This window comes from Myotis myotis, unplaced genomic scaffold (genome assembly GCF_014108235.1).
Source record: "Myotis myotis isolate mMyoMyo1 unplaced genomic scaffold, mMyoMyo1.p scaffold_m19_p_5, whole genome shotgun sequence".
NCBI classification, from domain to species: Eukaryota; Metazoa; Chordata; class Mammalia; order Chiroptera; family Vespertilionidae; genus Myotis; species Myotis myotis.
Window position 1 is genome coordinate 88674345 of NW_023416357.1, and position 17675 is coordinate 88692019.

General features: G+C 41.3%; 1 protein-coding gene across 7 annotated transcripts; it reads left to right on the plus strand.

Moving 5' to 3' along the window:
• Positions 1 to 302: 302 nt before the first annotated feature.
• GDE1 (glycerophosphodiester phosphodiesterase 1) lies at positions 303 to 14008 on the plus strand. 7 transcript variants are annotated; one of them, XM_036308801.1, is made up of 7 exons: positions 306 to 361; positions 594 to 717; positions 1601 to 1772; positions 4691 to 4796; positions 8135 to 8227; positions 10274 to 10485; positions 11699 to 14008. In XM_036308801.1, exons 3-7 carry the CDS (start codon positions 1666 to 1668, stop codon positions 11844 to 11846), a joined length of 666 nt encoding a protein of 221 aa, XP_036164694.1. In that variant the 5' UTR covers positions 306 to 361; positions 594 to 717; positions 1601 to 1665; the 3' UTR covers positions 11847 to 14008. The 7 variants fall into 7 exon arrangements, with proteins under 7 accessions (XP_036164689.1, XP_036164694.1, XP_036164691.1 ...); XM_036308798.1 differs by having other exon boundaries at positions 307 to 361; positions 594 to 1030; positions 1597 to 1772; XM_036308799.1 differs by having other exon boundaries at positions 307 to 361; positions 1597 to 1772.
• The last annotated feature ends 3667 nt before the right edge of the window (positions 14009 to 17675 follow it).

Sequence of the window (17675 nt, forward strand, 5' to 3'; positions counted from 1 at the left end):
TTGAACTGAATAGTAGAAAGCGTCCTGCCCCTTCCAGGCTCTCAGGGCAGTGTCCTCGAGGGCAGAATGAAGGAGTCATTAAGAACCCGTGCAGTCGTGCAACCGTACAACGGCTCTTGCACCCCTCTCCTTCTGGGGTCTGAAAGCCGCGCTGATGTCCAGACCCCAGAAATCACCCCAAAAGCGCTTTTGGGACGCGAGCCTGGGACCTGGGCCCGCCTCCGGGGCCACCCAGAGGCTCCGCCCCCGACCTCTGCAGGTCCCCGGCCCTGATTGGCTGGGCTGCAGGCTCCTCTCCGGATGTGACCGCCGCCGCCGCCGCCATTGCGCGGCGCTGTAACCCTTGAAGGGTGCTCCTGCGGTGAGTGCCTTGAAATCTTGCCCTTGCTTCTCGCTCTCCTGTCCCGGGAGCCCGGCGGGTCCGGGATTCCCGCCCGTGCCGGTGCGGGCGCCGGCATGTGGCTGTGGGAGACACAGGGGGGCCTCCTGGGCCCCTTCTCCTTCCTGCTGCTGCTGTTCCTGCTGGTGACGCGCAGCCCCTGCAATGCCTGCCTCTTCACCGGCATCCTCTACCTCCTGCTGCGCCTCTTCAGCTTCGAGCCTCTGCCCGCGCGCCGGGCCCTGCAGGTGCTGCGGCCCCGCGACCGCGTCTCCGCCATCGCCCACCGCGGCGGCTGCCACGACGCCCCCGAGAACACGCTGGCGGCCATTCGGCAGGTGAGACCCCGGCCGCCTCGCGCACCTCCGGGGAGCTGGGACTGCTTCCTGCGTGTCTTTTCCGAAGGTTCCCCCGTCTTCTCACGATTGCCTGCCTTCCCATAACCCCATTCGCCCGCCGGGAAGACATTGAAGTGGCCCTCCATCCCTTTGACGTCTGGCAAGCCTCCCGACTTCAAGTATTTATAGAACCCAGCGAGTACGCTCATGTTTGCCAGGTGCCAGGCGCTGAGCATGCAGTCATGGACAAGACAGAAAGGCATCTGGCTTGTACAGAAGTTGCACTGGAGTCCAGGAGACAGGCCTTAAACACGTAAATACATACATGAGAGTCTTTAAGAGAGCGAAAATGCAATCGAGAAATAGGGTAATGGGATAAAGACGTCCACAGATGTATGCTGTTTAGGTCAAGAATCAATAGATGAGGTCACTTTGTGGCCTTTGTATTATACTTGCTATTTATTCTGCTTGGAACATTCTTCCCCTGGATCTTCATATGGTTGACTTCCTTTTGTCTATTATGGTCTCAGCTCAAATGTCATTTGCTTTTTTTTTTTTTTAAATATTTTTCACTGATTTAAGAGCTAGTGGGAAAACAGTCTGGCAGTTCTTCAAAAGGTGAAACATAGAGTTACTGTATGATCCAGCAATTCCACTCCTAGGTATACACCCAAAAGAATTGAAACATAAAAATTTGGATACGAATGTTCATAGTGTTATTCATAATAGTCAAAAAGTGGAAACAACAGAAGTGGTCCATCAGTTGAGGAACGGATAAATTGAATTTGAAAAGAATCCGTAAGAGTAGCTGTTGGTTGCCTTGAGTGTTTGTATTGCAAAATGACACTCGACATTAATATTGTTGATGTTTTTGTTAAGGCAGCTAAGAATGGAGCCACAGGCGTGGAGCTGGACATTGAGTTTACCTCTGATGGGGTTCCCGTCTTAATGCACGATAACACAGTGGATAGGACGACAGATGGCACTGGTCGAATATGTGATTTGACATTTGAACAAATTAGGAAGCTTAATCCTGCAGCAAATCACAGATTAAGGTAAGCTGTTGATGGTCTCTTAAACATATCTTCAGCTGTTGTTGGAGATGACAGACACTGGCGTCTCCAAGCACATTTTCTGCTCCGGGAGAGTTGTTTGGTTGTGTTTTATTTTGAACTGTCTGCAGATTTCCCAAGTAGTAAGCAGGTGCCAGGAACAACAGAAATGGATGTTTTTAATCTTTTCCCACTGAGGCCAAATTTGGCCTCGGAATTATTCTTAAGACAATACTCTGTCTTAGTCACTAACATGACAGTTACGTTGTACTGTCATATAAATTGTATACATACAGGGTGTCCCCCCAAAAATGTATACACACTTTAACAGCTGATAGCTCAGTTTTGAAAAATGAAATGTATTTAACAAACACTGCCTTTGTAATTATTCAAATTGTGTGTATATATTTTGGGGGGACGCCCTATATATATTTATATCAAAACTAGTCCTATACAATATTCTCCAAGAAAAGGGCTCTATGATCAAGTAAAATCAAACACTTTACTCTAGTTGTTCCTCCTGGGAAAGAGCCCATGTCAGTCAATTCTTACCTTTAATTTAGTGTTTCTCAAATGTTCATGACCATAGAACCCACACTCTTCCTACCATTAACAACTATAAACACCTTGGGATTGGTATACTGGGTAATAATATACTTTGGAACGTGGTTATTTATTTATTTATTTATTTATTTTTAGTTGTTGTTGTGTTTTTTTTAATTTTTTTATTTTTTTATTGCTTAAAGTATTACAAAAAGTATTACATATGTCTCCTTTTTTATTCCCCTGCCCATGACAATCCCCTGGCCTCCCCTACCCCCCAGTGTCTTATGTCCATTGGTTATGCTTATATGCATGCATACAAGTCCTTTGGTTGATCTCTTACCTACCCCCCTCCTGCCCTCCCACCCTCCCCGGCCTTCCTGCTGTAGTTTGACAGTCTGTTCGAGGCAGCTCTGCCTCTGTATCTATTTTTGTTCATAAGTTTATAATGGTCTTTATTATCTAGAAATGAGTGACATCATGTAGTATTTTTCCTTCATTGACTGGCTTATTTCACTTAGCATAATGCTCTCCAGTTCCATCCATGCTGTTGCAAATGGTAAGAGTTCCTTCCTTTTTAGAGCAGCATAGTATTCCATCGTGTAGATGTACCACAGTTTTCTAATCCATTCATCTACAGATGGGCACTTAGGCTGTTTCCAGATCTTAGCTATGGTGAATTGTGCTGCTATGAACATAGGGGTGCATATATCCTTTCTGATTGGTGTTTCTGGTTTCCTGGGATATATTCCTAGAAGTGGGATCACAGGGTCAAATGGGAGTTCCATTTGTAGTTTTTTGAGGAAACTCCATACTGTCTTCCATAGTGGCTGCACCAGTCTGCATTCCCACCAGCAGTGCACAAGTGGAACGTGGTTATTTAAATCCTCCTCTTGTAATACTGAAAACTGTGCTTACTGTTATTATGTCGTATCAGTTCTCTGGACAATGATGAGTACTACTTGAGTACTGAGTATTCCACCCTATGGTTAAGTTAAATTCCTCCCGAAAAGATGATTTAGACTTAATTTTCCTAGAATCGGAAAGAAATTAAAAGTCAGCCAAAGGAAATCATGTTTTAGTCTAGAAAGAATATTGTAATACTTGCAAGTTCTAAATCCAGGCTGCTGAGATTACCCTTTACTGTAGTAATCAGATATTTCATGCTCTGCTGCATGCGAAGGAAAGGCTGTTTTTAAAAAAAATATGTATTTTTATTGATTTTAGATAGGAAGGGAGAGGGAGAGAGAGATAGAAACATCAATGATGAGAGAGAATCATGGATTGGCTGCCTCCTGCACACCCCCAACTGGGGATTGAGCCCATAACCTGGGCATGCACCTTTGGCCGGAATGGAACCCGGGACCCTTCAGTCCACAGTCAGACGCTGAGCCAAACCAGCTAGAGTAAAAGGCTGGTTTTAATGTGACAGTGACATTGCACATAGGATGTCAGGTTCAAAGTTAGCACTTAAAAAGCAAAAAATGCTTAGTGTCAGCATCACTCTTAAAATCCTTTAAGAAAGCATGGTATCAACCCTGGCCAGTGTGGCTCGGTTGGTTGGGTGTTGTCCCATGCACCAAAAGGTTGTCGGCTCGATGCCTGGTTAGGGCAAATGCCTAAATTATAGGCTTGATGCCCCATAGGAGGCGTATAGGAGGCAGCCAATCAGTCCATGTTTCATTCTCATATTGATGTTTCTCTCTCCCTCTCCCTTTCTCTCTCTTTAAAAATCAATTTAAAAATCTTGGAGGGGAGGGAAAAGCATGATAACAGAGTCAGTATACCATCTTTATATCTTTAGCAATAACAAGTTTTTATTCTACAATTGGAATAGGTTGCATTTTGTTTTTTCTTTTTTTAATACATTTTATTTTTATTTTGTTTAACTTTAAAAAATATATATTTTTACTAGAGGCCCGGTGCACAAAATTCGTGCAACCAAGGTACATGCCCTTGACAGGAATCGAACCTGGGACCCTTCAGTCCGCAGGCCGACGCTCTGTGCACTGAGCCAAACCGGTTAGGGCAAGGGCAATTACAATCTTAAAATTAAGTCTCTGAGTTTCCAAAGGTGGCATATATTCTGCCTTTTGTTGAGTAGAATTTCTACTTATATTGCTAATTCAGTGGAAATCCAGTGACTTCCTAAAAATTAAATGATTTTTGTTGTTGTTTCTGTTCTTTGGTCAGGAATATCTGTACTTTGGTTCAAGTCCGTATAGTAAATTACCCTTGGACTTTAGTGTAGTTAAGAAAGGAAGTTGGGGAAAACATTCTTTCCTTTTGTTTGGGAGACATTGTTTAAATGTCTGTTCCACTAAACTTGTACCTCTTGTTTTTCCTGCAATGTACTATGCCTTTTCCCTCTCTGACAGGAATGATTTCCCTAATGAAAAAATCCCTACCTTGAGAGAAGGAGTTGTAGAGTCCCTAAACCAAAACCTCACAATCTTCTTTGATGTCAAGGGCCATGCAAATAAGGTAAAATTTATACCATAGACTTTGCTTTTTAAAAAAGACATCTTTAATTGTTAGTGATTTCCAAAACTACATATTTTGTTATTTATTCTTAAATTATTTTTATAAATTATGTTTGCTTAATGGAAGTGTACAATGCAAAAATCCACATCTGTAAGGAAAACTGTAAATCACCGAATCTTTTTTTAACCTTTGATGGAACCTTTTAACAACTAATATTCTACAAGTAGCATAACATAGAAGAGGTATCTCCAATTTGCATAAAGCTTTTGCCAGAGATATGAAATAAATAGTAAGGAGGCACTTTTTAAACAGGAGTTGACACAACCAGTTTCATCTGGCTGCTAAAGGTCTTAGAGCAGTGGTTCTCAACCTTCCTAATGCCGCGACCCTTTAATACAGTTCCTCATGTTGTGGTGACCCCCAACCATAAAATTATTTTCGTTGCTACTTCATAACTGTAATTTTGCTACTGTTATGAATCATAATGTAAATATCTGATATGCAGGATATATTTTTGTTGTTACAAATTGAACAAAAACAATATGTAATTATATATGTGTTTTCCGATGGTCTTTGGCGACCCCTGTGAAAGGGTCGTTCAACCCCCAAAGGGGTCGCGACCCACAGGTCGAGAACCGCTGTCTTAGATAGACAACTATGGATAAAATTTAAAGCTTCTGATAGCTAATAGGATATTTTTTGCACAGCTTTAGCCCTTCTGTATGATTTCTATCTCTTATGTATAGTTTTGTTATTCTATGATTTGAATAGTTACTGGTATACTTGTGTCAGAAAACTACTATAATACTTTCAAATATGTATGACATTCCTATGTAAAATTTTGCTTACATTTTAGAACATACACTTTTACTCATGAAAACATATTGCAATGGAAAATAATGGGAAAATGTAGTTCAGATAACATTTGTTCTTTTGTAATCAGCTTTTATTTTATTTTATTTTTTTATTTTTTTAAATATATTTTATTGATTTTTTTACAGAGAGGAAGGGAGAAAGATAGAGAGTTAGAAACATCGATGAGAGAGAAACATCGATCAGCTGCCTCCTGCACATCTCCCACTGGGGATGTGCCCACAACCCAGGTACATGCCCTTGACCGGAATCGAACCTGGGACCTTTCAGTCCGCAGGCCGACGCTCTATCCACTGAGCCAAACCGGTTTCGGCTGTAATCAGCTTTTCAAGTACAAATACTTTTTCCGCATTTGGGTAACTTGCGTATTTACCCCTAGCTTATAATAGTTAGAATCAGTAATGGCCATCTACTGGTTTAGAATTCTGATGATGCCAAGTTTTAAAATTAATCCCAGTATACAATTGAAACCAGTTGTTAAAATCTGAAATACCAGCCACAGTATATATTCTAACTTTAGTATAGTAAACTTGTATTTTTTAAACATACATATTTTTATTGATTTCAGAGAGGGAGAAAGAGATAGAAACATTAATAATGAGAGAGAATCATTGATCAGCTGCCTCCTGCTTGCCCCTACTGGGAATCGAGCCCGGGCATGTGCTCTTGACTGGAATCGAACCTGGGACCCTTCAGTCCGCATGCCCATGCTCTCTCCACTGAGCCAAACTAGCTAGGGCTAGTAAACTATTTTTGAAGAAAAAAGAGAATGGTGCTCTGGTTAATTTATTATTCTTTTAAATTGATAGTTCTAGGTTTTTCAGTTGGTCTGCGTCAGAATTACCAGGAATGCCTATAAAAACTATGGATTTCTGGGTCATACCAACTAGAGAAGAAATTCTGAAATGTCTAGGGATCAAGGAACATGTATTTTTAATGAGCACTTCAGGTTTTATTGATAATAAGGCCCATATTTGGGAACCCTGATAGGTCCTACATTTCACCCATGGTGTACTGACCTTCATACTTATTCTCTTAGAACAGCGGTTCTCAACCTGTGGATCGCGACCCCTTTGGGGGTCGAACGACACTTTCACAGGGGTCGCCTAAGACCATGGGAAAACACATATATAATTATATATTGTTTTTGTGATTAATCACTATGCTTTAATTATGTCCAATTTGTAACATTGAAATTGGGGGTCACCAATTTCAACATGAGGAACTGTATTAAAGGGTCGCGGCATTAGGAAGGTTGAGAACCACTGTCTTAGAATAAGAGGGAGGTGGGCAGAGGGAGAAGACAATTTTGTTGTTGTTAATCCAGCTATTTAAGCTTTCTGGTTGGGTGCTCAAAAGGTGGTTTGGGCAAGCCTGGGTGGAACATAGTGATCCAATTCACCAAAATGTCATATAAAGGATCAGATGTTGGCGGCAAATTGGTGACAGTCGAGCACAGGAGCCAATATTATGGACTTGGTACAGTGTAACCTCAACCTTGATAAGTTTCAATTTCCTCATGGGTAAAATGGGAATCATAAAAGAAACTACCACATAGGGTTGTTGTGAGAATTAAATAAATAATGTAGATGAAGAGTTACACACAGTGCAGTGCATGTGATAATTCAAACAGCGGGAAAATAACTCGGCTCTGTGGCTCACGCTCTGTTCCATTAGTGAAGGGGAAGCATAACACGAATAATTTCTGTGTTCTTTTTTTCTTTTTTGGAATCCATTTTGTTGCCTTTATTTGGTTATAGGTATGTGTGACTTTCCAAAAATTAGCAGCATTTCAAAAATTATGATGTAGCAGCATTAAATTCAATGGCCAAATCTATTAATTCACTAGAGGTTACAAAATGTCAATATTTTAATTCTATAATTCCTTCTTCATTTATTAGCTGGGCTACAAAAAGAAATTTTTGCTCACCTTGTGGAGAGTTGGGAGATTTCCAGCTCTCCCCAATTCCTCCCTTGTTCCTACCTTCATGTTCATGGTGGATGCCGTTTCCTCTCAGTCCTCTGGACTGAGAAAACCTACCCTTTTGTAGTTTCCAGGCTGGTGGCTTATACTTTAGCTCGGAAAAGCACAGGGTGATAGAATTTTGGGTATAAAAGGACTTTTCCTAGTGGCTACACTAAGGTATAGGGAAAATATTTTAAAATTTTGTTTCTAGCCTCCACTGGCCTACAGTTTGCCATACTTTCCAAAAATATGACAAAAGAGGTGAGCCTTTTAGCAAGACAATAAAGTAGCTGTATTCCAATTTCTTCAGATGCTGCAGATGTGAGTTTAAAATATATCCCAATAGATAGTGGGATCTACTAATACTCCTTTCAGTGTCCCTACATATTAGTAAACCTCTGATTTATTTGATAGGGTTGTACTTAATATGTAATAGTTATTGCCTAAGACTATTACATTTTAATAGATTTTAAATACATGAATTGCTTATGTTTTACAGGCTATTGATGCTCTAAAGAAAATATATATGGAGTTTCCTCAACTATACAATACTAGTATGGTCTGCTCTTTCTTGCCAGAAGTTATCTATAAGGTAAGATTTAGGATATTTGTTGTAAATAATATTATATTAGTTGGTGGTGATAATAGCAATGGGCCAAATAACTGTAAGACAGATGCCAATTAAATTGAACTGAATCAGTTAAGAAACTCCTCTTTTAAGTTAACCAGAGAAATTCAGGAAGGGGAATGTACTCATATCCCATTTAAAAATACCATGATTCCGGCCAGGCTGGTGTGGCTCAGTAGGTGAGTGTCAACCTATGAACCAGGAGGTCATGGTTCAATTTTCAGTCAGGGTGCATGCCCTGGTTGTGGGCTCGATCCCCAGTAGGGGGTATGCAGGAGGCAGCCAATCTATGATTCTCTTTCATCACTGATGTTTCTCTCTCTCATCCCTCTTCTCTCTGAAATCAATAAAAAATATATTAAAAATCCCGTGATTCCTTTTTAGCTCCTTTTTTTTTAATGTTTATAGGTTCATTCAGATTACTTTGGAAAACATTCTCAGAACAGAAAGAATTATGTAGCTCTACATCTTACTGAGTAACAGCAAAATATACCTTTTGAAAAATAGCTGGCTGACTCTTGTTAGCAGCTGCTACTGATGCCAGTGGTCAGCTTTCTCACTTTATTAGGGGTTGCAAAATGTTAATATTTTAATTCTATAATTTCTTCATGTATTAGCTAGAATACTTCTATAAAAAGAAACTAATCTACTATTTAGTTGCCCAATAGGCAAATAAATGCTTAATCTTTCCCTTAATTTGCCAGTTTCCAAAATAATGAGTTGATTCTGTAGCACTCTTTAATAGTGACCAACAGAGCATACATTTAAAATTTTATAGTAAGAGTGTAGCCAGTCCACATGTAAACTGTCAATAAGATGAATAGGTCTCATAGGGCTTTCAAATATTTGGATCAGTGTTTCCCAAACTTACTTGGCCACAGAGGCTTTTAAAATGTATGCTGCAGGTCGGCCCTGGTGGCTCAGTGGACCTATGAACCAGGAGGTCATGGTTTGATTCCCGGTCAGGGCACATGCCCGGATTCCAGGCTTGATCCCCAGTAGGGGGTGCGCAGGAAGCAGCTGATGAATGATTCTCTTTTATCATTGATGTTTCTATCTAGCTCTTCCTCTCTGAAATCAATAAAAACATTAAAAAAATTAAAATGTATGCTGTATTTTCCAGAGGAGCATAGAACACAGACTTAAATAATTCCACCCATATCTCCCGATTTCTCCTTTGCCCTCTTCCTATCCCAACCCCACATTTTTCCTCTTTATTCTCTTCTCACGTACTTATCCTGCTTCCCCACCCCCACCACTCTTTTCAGCCATTTTCTCTAGAAAGGATCAAAAGCTAACCAGCCTATCTTGAAATGATTGTAGTTCCATCCTCATTGAGTTCTAATTATCTTTGCCCAAAATTTAAGTTGATATCCTGTTGAAAGTATTTTCTTGTGACATTATTAAAACTTGACCCCCAGATTATGATTTCTCTTTGAGATTATGATTTTCTCATTTTAAAGATAGGATTGCAGTTTGTTTAGAATTGTAAAGGAATTGTTCTTATTGATACTTATATTAAACTAGAGTTCCAGTGCACGAATTCGTGCATGGGTGGGGTCCCTTGGCCTGGCCGGTGATTGAGGCCTATCGGGGGGCCGGCCGGCTGCGGGGAGGGGCCGCGGGTGGTTGGCTGGCTGGTCCCGCCCCCAGTTGTGTTGGGGGGCCCTATTGGAGGCAGGGCTGGCTGGGGGAGAGGGGCTGCGGGAGGTTGGGGGCCTATCGGGGCCCGGATCGGGCCGGTTGGCAGCTGCAGTGCGCTTCATAGCGACTAGTTGTTCCTGTCGTTCTGGTTGTTCCGCCATTAGGGTCTCTGGGCTTTTATGTATATAGATGCTTTACTCTGTAACCTTATTTTCTCAAAGTGTTTATGATAGAGTACTTATTTAATAGACATGGGGACAGGGTACTAAATCACTTTTCAGAATGAGAACATTGGCTAAATTTAAATAAGAAGTGAGAGGTATTGGACTTATGATAATTATTATATTTTCCAAAATTCCTTTTCAGATGAGACAAACAGATCGGAATGTAGTAACGGCTTTAACTCACAGACCTTGGAGCCTCAGCCATACGGGAGATGGGAAACCACGCTATGATAACATGTGGAAACTGTCCACATTTGTGGTCTTAGACATTTTACTCGACTGGAGCATGCATAATGTCTTGTGGTACCTGTGTGGGATTTCAGCTTTCCTCGTACAGAAGGATTCTATATCCCCGTAAGTTGAACAGTATTTTATCTTCTGACACATTTCTTGAATGCTCTTCTTGGAAAGGAAGAGTAACAGTGGACAGCCTGGATAAGTTCCCACCCACAGAGCCCAACGTGCCTTTATTAAGTTGGAATGCCACTAGCTTCTTAGGTGGGAAGAGTTCAGGCATACTTTATTATTTCCAAAAACAAGTTGATCAAATATTCTTGGTTTTAAGTGCATTTTATAGAAAAAATAAATTTGTCAAACTGATGAGAAAGAAATTACATTTTTTTTGTGATCGTCTCCTTTGAAAACCAATGTAGGATCCAGGTCAGACAGAACCACAGTGAAGATGTCCTGTGGGTGCCTAACTCATCTCTTCAGTCTTTCCTCCCACTCCCCTCTACATCGCAGGCTCTGCTCCATTGTTTCCAAAACTACTTGTTCCTTAATGTACTGGCAACCTGTTTTTTAGCAGTTTTGTAGCTGTGTATTTCAGCTGATTATAATGTATGCATTTAATTTAATAAATATTTGGTGTATGTCTACAGCAAGCATGTCAAACTCTCGTGGCCAGCCGCGAGTTTGACATGCTTGGTCTACAGTATTGCAAGGTATTAAGAATCTGAAGATACTGTGGTAAAGAAACAAAGCCATGTTCTGTCCTCATGGAGGTTATAGTTAAGTGGAAAAGGAGATAGATGCTAATCAAATAAAAATTCAACAAATTACAGCTAAGATAAATGCTTTGTAGGTGAGAACAGTGTGCATATAAAATTTTACCTAGTCAGGGGAGTTGGGGAAAACAGCTAAAGGGTGAGTAGGAACTGAGGGGAGTGGTGTGGAGATCAAGTCAGAGGGAGAAACACATGCAAAAATGTTGTGGCAGCCAAGAATCTGGTTGTTTCAAGGAACTAAAAGAAAGTCAGTGTACTGCAGCACAGGAAAGAAAGGGGGGGTATGGTTTAAGATGAGGCCAAAGAGACAGGTGGGACTAAGCTAGGAACGGCCTCTGTTATGACTTATTGGGAAGGGGTGGGATTTTTAGTAAGCCCCTGAAAAGTTTTAAGCTGTGACAGTGTGACAGCTGGCTTCTGGAACATTTTCTCCGATTTCAGTGCAGCGGCCAGTTAAGAGCGCTGCGAGTACTCACTGAGTACCAGACTTAGGGACCAGCATAGATTCCTAGGCCAACTGGTCATTGTTCTAACAGATTTGTTTTTTCCTCTTTCTCCAGGAACTACCTAAAGAAGTGGTCCGCTAACGGCATTCAGGTGGTTGGTTGGACTGTTAATACTTTTGATGAAAAAAGTTACTATGAATCCTATCTTGGTTCCAGCTATATCACCGACAGCATGTTGGAAGACTGCCCACCTCACTACTAGACTTTTCCCCCAGGGAGGAAGCCATGGGTACAGAGATTGCCTGCTGGCCTCATGCAGGGATCCTGAAAAACCCTTTGTGCTAGCCCAAGCCATGGGGAATCGGGTGGCCCGCAGAAGCACTAGTTGGTAATTGCATTTTAACCTTGGACCAAAGCAAAGCCTGGTGTTGCCACCGTGCTCCATGGAATGCCTGAGTTCAACACCATTGCTCTTGAAAATCTGGGTCTGCAAAAAAAGGCACAATAGCTCCTGCCCAGACCTTGCTGAGGCACACACCAAGACCCAGTGAGGATAGGCACAGGTTGAGCTGTGCAATGTGGGAGCACAAATGCAAATGCATGGGATACGCATGATCACTCAAACTTGACATTTTAAAATTTGACACACATGTAATTTATTTAAAATATTTGTATTTGGCTACATTATCAATGTACTGTAGTCATCAAACTTGTGACCATACTAATAATAAAATCATTAAAAGGAGCACGAAGGGAAAACTGCTTATCAAGCATCAAATCCTAGGACATAAGGAATTTAGGGAAGCTGCTATCAGCAATCCAGTGCCGGGGCAACAGCTTCAGTGTGACGCAAATGTCAGGGAAGTCTTGACACCAGCCTGAGGGATTGTTTGTGGTATCTTGAAATAAGAACTATAGACCACTAGGGGGCAGAGTTTCACCCTTTCAGGCTACTCTACAACAGATGATCGGAGACTATTCAAGGACATCTAGGCTTATCCTCATTTTACGTGAGAAAACTAAAACCTGTGAAAGGGAAGGGTCTTATTCAAAAATGACACCACTGGTGATGTAGCAGAGCCTGATCTTATGATAGTTAAAATTTTTTTTTTACTATTTGCCAGGATCTTTAGTGGTTTTTAACACATTATCTTAATTAAATCTCACAAAAATCTTAGAGGTATTGGCTTTTTGAGGAAACTGAGGCACTGCAAAATTAGTTACTTAAGGTCTCAAATTTCTTGGTGCAATTGGGATTCAAATCTAGGTTGGTCTGACTCAGAGCTCTTGCTTTTAACCCCCTGCCTGCCTTTATACAGCTCTTGATTCCCAATTCCTTCCCACACGAGCTACTGGAGGGTCTTATTGTGAACTTAAATAGCAATATTTAAAATAAAGTTGAGACTTTAAAAGATTGCAAAGCTTTCTTTCTCCTCTAGGCCCCTCTTCCCCCTACCTAACAGCCCCATCTGTAGCCTTGATCGCAGGCCTCACTACTTAGTCATGACTTCCCTCCTGAGTCCAGTGGGTCACCAGCCTCGCACGCGCGGCAGGCCACCGGTCCACGCAGCCAGGTGGCCGTGAGAAGCAAATGGACTTTTGCTATAGTTGGTGTTGGCAGGAGCATGTAGGTGGGGTTTGGGATAATTTTCCATTTATAAAATTTTCCTTGAATGTTAAGATTATAAGATAAAGATTTATTCAATAAATGGAGCAGATACCTAAACTGCATGTATTTCTGTGTCACATTATGACAAATGATGAGAACCACCCAAAATTTCTGTGGCCCAAATTCCTCCTGTGACTTATATTCAGAGATGCACACCGACAGGGAAGGAATGCCTTTAGGGGCAGTAAAGTTAACATCCCTCTTGTGTGAAGACCTTTTGAAAGCCAGTTTACTGTCTTGACTTTTGTCCCGAATCCATTTTGCTCTTGACTGTGCCATACCCAATTAAGGATTTAGAGCCTGTGCTAAAGTGGCTTGGGCCTTGAAGAATGGAGAGTTTGGATGAAGAAAGATGTTAATAAGTATTACTGTTGCCTGCCCACTGTGGCTCTGGTTGAGCGCTGACCTATGAACCAGGAGCTCAAGGTTTGATACCTGGTCAGGGCACATGCCCCGGTTTTGGGCTTGATCCCCAGTAAGGGGTGTGCAGGAGGCAGCCAATCAATGATTCTCATCGTTGATGTTTCTATTCTCTCCCTCTCTGAAATAATATATATACTATTAAGTACTTACTTGAAAGGCTTGGTATTGGGTTAAAAACAGGATTTGGGATCAGAGAAAGGTAAATCTGATTTCCTGATTAGCACCTTGCCAGCTGTATGACCTTGGACTAGTTACTAATTCATCTGTAAAATAAGGGCAGTAGTAGTGTCACCTCAGAGGGTGGTTGTGATTAAACGAAAGTTCATGTAAAAGGCTTGTTAATAACATTTACTGACTACCATGTGCAAGACACTATTTCACATGTTTTCCATGTATTTACTTTGCAACAACACCATGAGGTAGTTACCATAATATGCTAAAGGACACCAAAGCACAGGGAAATTAAGTAGCTTGTCTACAGTCACACAACAGTAATAGGATAAGGATTCAAGCACAGGTGATATAATTCCAGAGCCCACATCCTAAAGCCCTGCTTATCATGGCTGGTCCATACCTGTAGCAATGCCTGTATATGTTCAATAAATGTTGAAGGAACGAATTAGAGGATATCAGTGGAAACTTCCTTGAGGAAGCTAGAGATACACATACAGTAAGATGAAAATTTGGGAGTTTAGATAAATGATCCAGATTCAGCAGTATCAAGGGGCCATCCAAAATCCCAATCGAAAGCTTTCTTTCTAAGAACATCAATACAGATAAAAATCACATCTGTTCATTGGACTGCACCTCTGCTTTCAGGATTCTGGAGACATAACATTGAAGGGCTACCTCAAAAGGCTTAAAAAATCTACTACTTACTTGATTAAACAATACTCATTTTCTTATTTGGAGACTGGCGTCTACAATCCTGTTTTGACAAGAATTTTACCAAGACATAAATATTCTATTTTTATTAGATGCAAATTTCTAAATAAAATTACACCTACCACTCTCTAAAGTGGAAACAGTGCTTGAACAGAACAGTAAACCACAGCCTTGAGGATAGGAAGGGTGTGGATTAATGAACATTCAAACATCCACTGAAACCTTTAGCATGGAGTGACAGTTACGGTTTGGTGAGGTTATTTGATTTATCAAAAATGCTGAAGATCGATGACTTTGTGTGCTCTATTATTAAACTTTATGCTCAAAATCTATGTGCCAAACGCCAAGTATTAAGAGGCTAGGCACAGTGGATGCTGTCCTTTGAGACATTTATTCAACATCAGCTATGGGGGAACTTGTTAAAAACGCAAATTCTCAGAGCCCGTCCCAGAACTGAAACTCTGGGTGGGGCTCAGGATTCGTTTTAAACCTCCAGGCAGTTCTGATACATCCACAAATCTGAGAACCACTGAGCTAGAGAAAACCTGAAGTCCTCGGTTCTGCCACTGGCTAGCTAGGAGACCTTAGGCAAATCACTTACCTGTGCATGCCCAAGTTTTCATCACCTGTCAAATGGAGGTCATGATATTTGCACTAACTGTCTTACAGCCATAATGGTATGAGGTTCAAATGATAGAAGTGGGAGTGTTTTTGAAAAATGTCCCTAAGAGTGCAGATAAAATAAGAAAAAAAATGTGAGGATGCTCCAGCGTACTGCTCAGGGTGTGGTCCTCAGACCCATCCCTCCTGGCCTCCCAAATTAGAATCTGCTTTGCAACAAGAGCCCTGGCGATTAAAGTGGAAAAGGCACCGAGTGGAGAGTAACAGCACACAGGTGTAAGGCACTGGTATCAGCTGCAGCCGTGAGCAAAGCAGAGGGCCCTCTGCTCCACAGTGAGCTCCTCTCAATGGTCTGTCTGGCGGTTGATCAGACATGGAAATGCTATGAAAACGTTTTGACTTGGACAAGTGAGGGGGGATTCTGTGAGGTGCTACCATACTAGAGACAGTTCCTATGAGTGAGCTGAATTCTTACCATCTGTCCTCAATTCAAAGGTTATAAAAAAAATATGCCAGTCTGTGCTATTTTTTTTTATATTTATAATTTTTTTAATTGAACTTTTACAGAGACGAAGGGAGAGGATAGAGAGTTAGAAACATCGATCAGCTGCCTCCTGCACACCCCCTACTGGGGATGTGCCTGCAACAAAGGTACATGCCCCTGACTGGAATCGAACCCGGGACCATTCAGTCCATAGGCTGACGCTCCATCCACTGAGCCAAACTGATTAGGGCTAGTCTGTGCTATTTTAGCCACTCCTTTTATAATTGAACTTTACACAAAAGCATCTCATAGCCTCCTAAGAAATGAACTGGGCCATTCGCTGAGACCGCTTGAAGGATCAGATCCTGCAGAAATTCAAAAGAGGCTAATATATACATATATATATCCTTTATATATATATATATATATGTATATATATATATATGTAAAACTGCCAGCTTTCAAGGGATGGTTGGAAAGCATGTTAAGCATGTTACTTTTATCATTTTGAACTAATTAAAATAAGGGTGGGAAGAGGAAAATGGGGAATGTCCCCTGAAGATTTTGATGCGATATTATGAACTCACCTTTTGTATGTTTAATAAGTGCCTCCAGTGGTTTTATGGTCAGGCAAGTTTGGGAAGGACTACTCTAGATCCTAGCTCAGTAGTCCTCAGTCCTGGCTTTCTACTAAAACCATTTGGGGAGCTTTAAAGAAAAAATATGGATGTCTGCTCTAGTTGGTCTAGAGTGGGGCCTGGGCTTGGCTGTTGTCCGACAGCTCCCTATGTGATTCTGGGGGCAGCCAGCACTGGGAACCATGATGCCTAAAGAGAGGCTATGATGGGACGGGGAGAGCTGACCTCTGTTATGGTCTGAACTGTGTCGACCCAAACTTCCTCTGCTGAAGTCTGAACACCCAGTGCCTCAGAATGTAACCATATTTGGAGATCTGGCCTTTACACAGGTGAATAAATTAAAAGGAAGCTATAAAGGTGAGCCTATTCCAATTGCCTGGTGTTCTTATAAGAAGAGAAAATCTGAACACTGAAAGGTACACAGGAATCTGCACACATAGAGGAAAAACACCGTGTGAAGACACAGCAAGAATGTGGCCGTCTGCAAACCAAGGAGACAGGACTCAGAAGGAAACCAAAACTGTGGATACCAACACTTTGATCTTGGACGTCTAGCCTCCAGAACTGTGAGAAAATAAATCTGTGTTGTTTAAGCCACCCAACCCATGATATTTGGTTACGGCAGCCCCAGGAAACTAATACACCCCCATCTCAAGACTAAATGTAAAACGCATCCTCACATCCACGTGTGTGTGAGGCCGGCAGACTCAATCGTTCTGTTGTGTTTACATCTCCAGGGAAGCAGGCTTCACACAAGTGGGGACAAGAGATGGAGGTGAATGGAGATAGAAACCTTTAGTATGTAGTGAGTCAGCAAAAATGATGCTTTCAGAGGGAGTTTACCTTTTGATGTAGAAGCCAGAGAAACACAAACAACATTAAGATGATACAGAGCTGGGGGGGCGGAAATCACTTCAAATACCAATTCCACTGACCCGAGACAAGTTGTATCCCAGTTGTCCCATGGGCTTCTCCTGCACAGCATCTATACAATTATAATATTAATTATTAAGCTCCTATCTGAGTTAACTTGCTAGGCATCTGAGGGGAGAGACTGTGTCTTAACTTGTTCACTATTTTGTTCACCACTTGGCACGTATTTGTGAAATGAACAGACACTACTAGCCACCACAAGAAATTAACTCAGTTGATAAAGTGAATTAATGAATAACTAAGTGAATGAAAAAGTGAATCCATGATTGAACACTGATTGTATGTTTGTGTTTCAAATGTATCTGAAATGTTTTTTAAATTCAGTTCCAATTAGATTTCATGACAGTGATGAGTCAAGAGGAAATTCCACACCTCAGGTAATTTGGTAATTGCACCTTTCTGCTGGACCCTTCAGTTTTAAGTACAGTCACAGGTCTT

Coding starts and splice junctions, on each gene's coding strand:
- GDE1 (XM_036308796.1), top strand. CDS start 457: ATGTGGCTGTGGGAGACACAGGGGGGCCTCCTGGGCCCCTTCTCCTTC. Junction 718..1,596: donor CGCTGGCGGCCATTCGGCAG/GTGAGACCCCGG, acceptor GTTTTTGTTAAG/GCAGCTAAGAATGGAGCCAC. Junction 1,773..4,690: donor GCAGCAAATCACAGATTAAG/GTAAGCTGTTGA, acceptor CCTCTCTGACAG/GAATGATTTCCCTAATGAAA.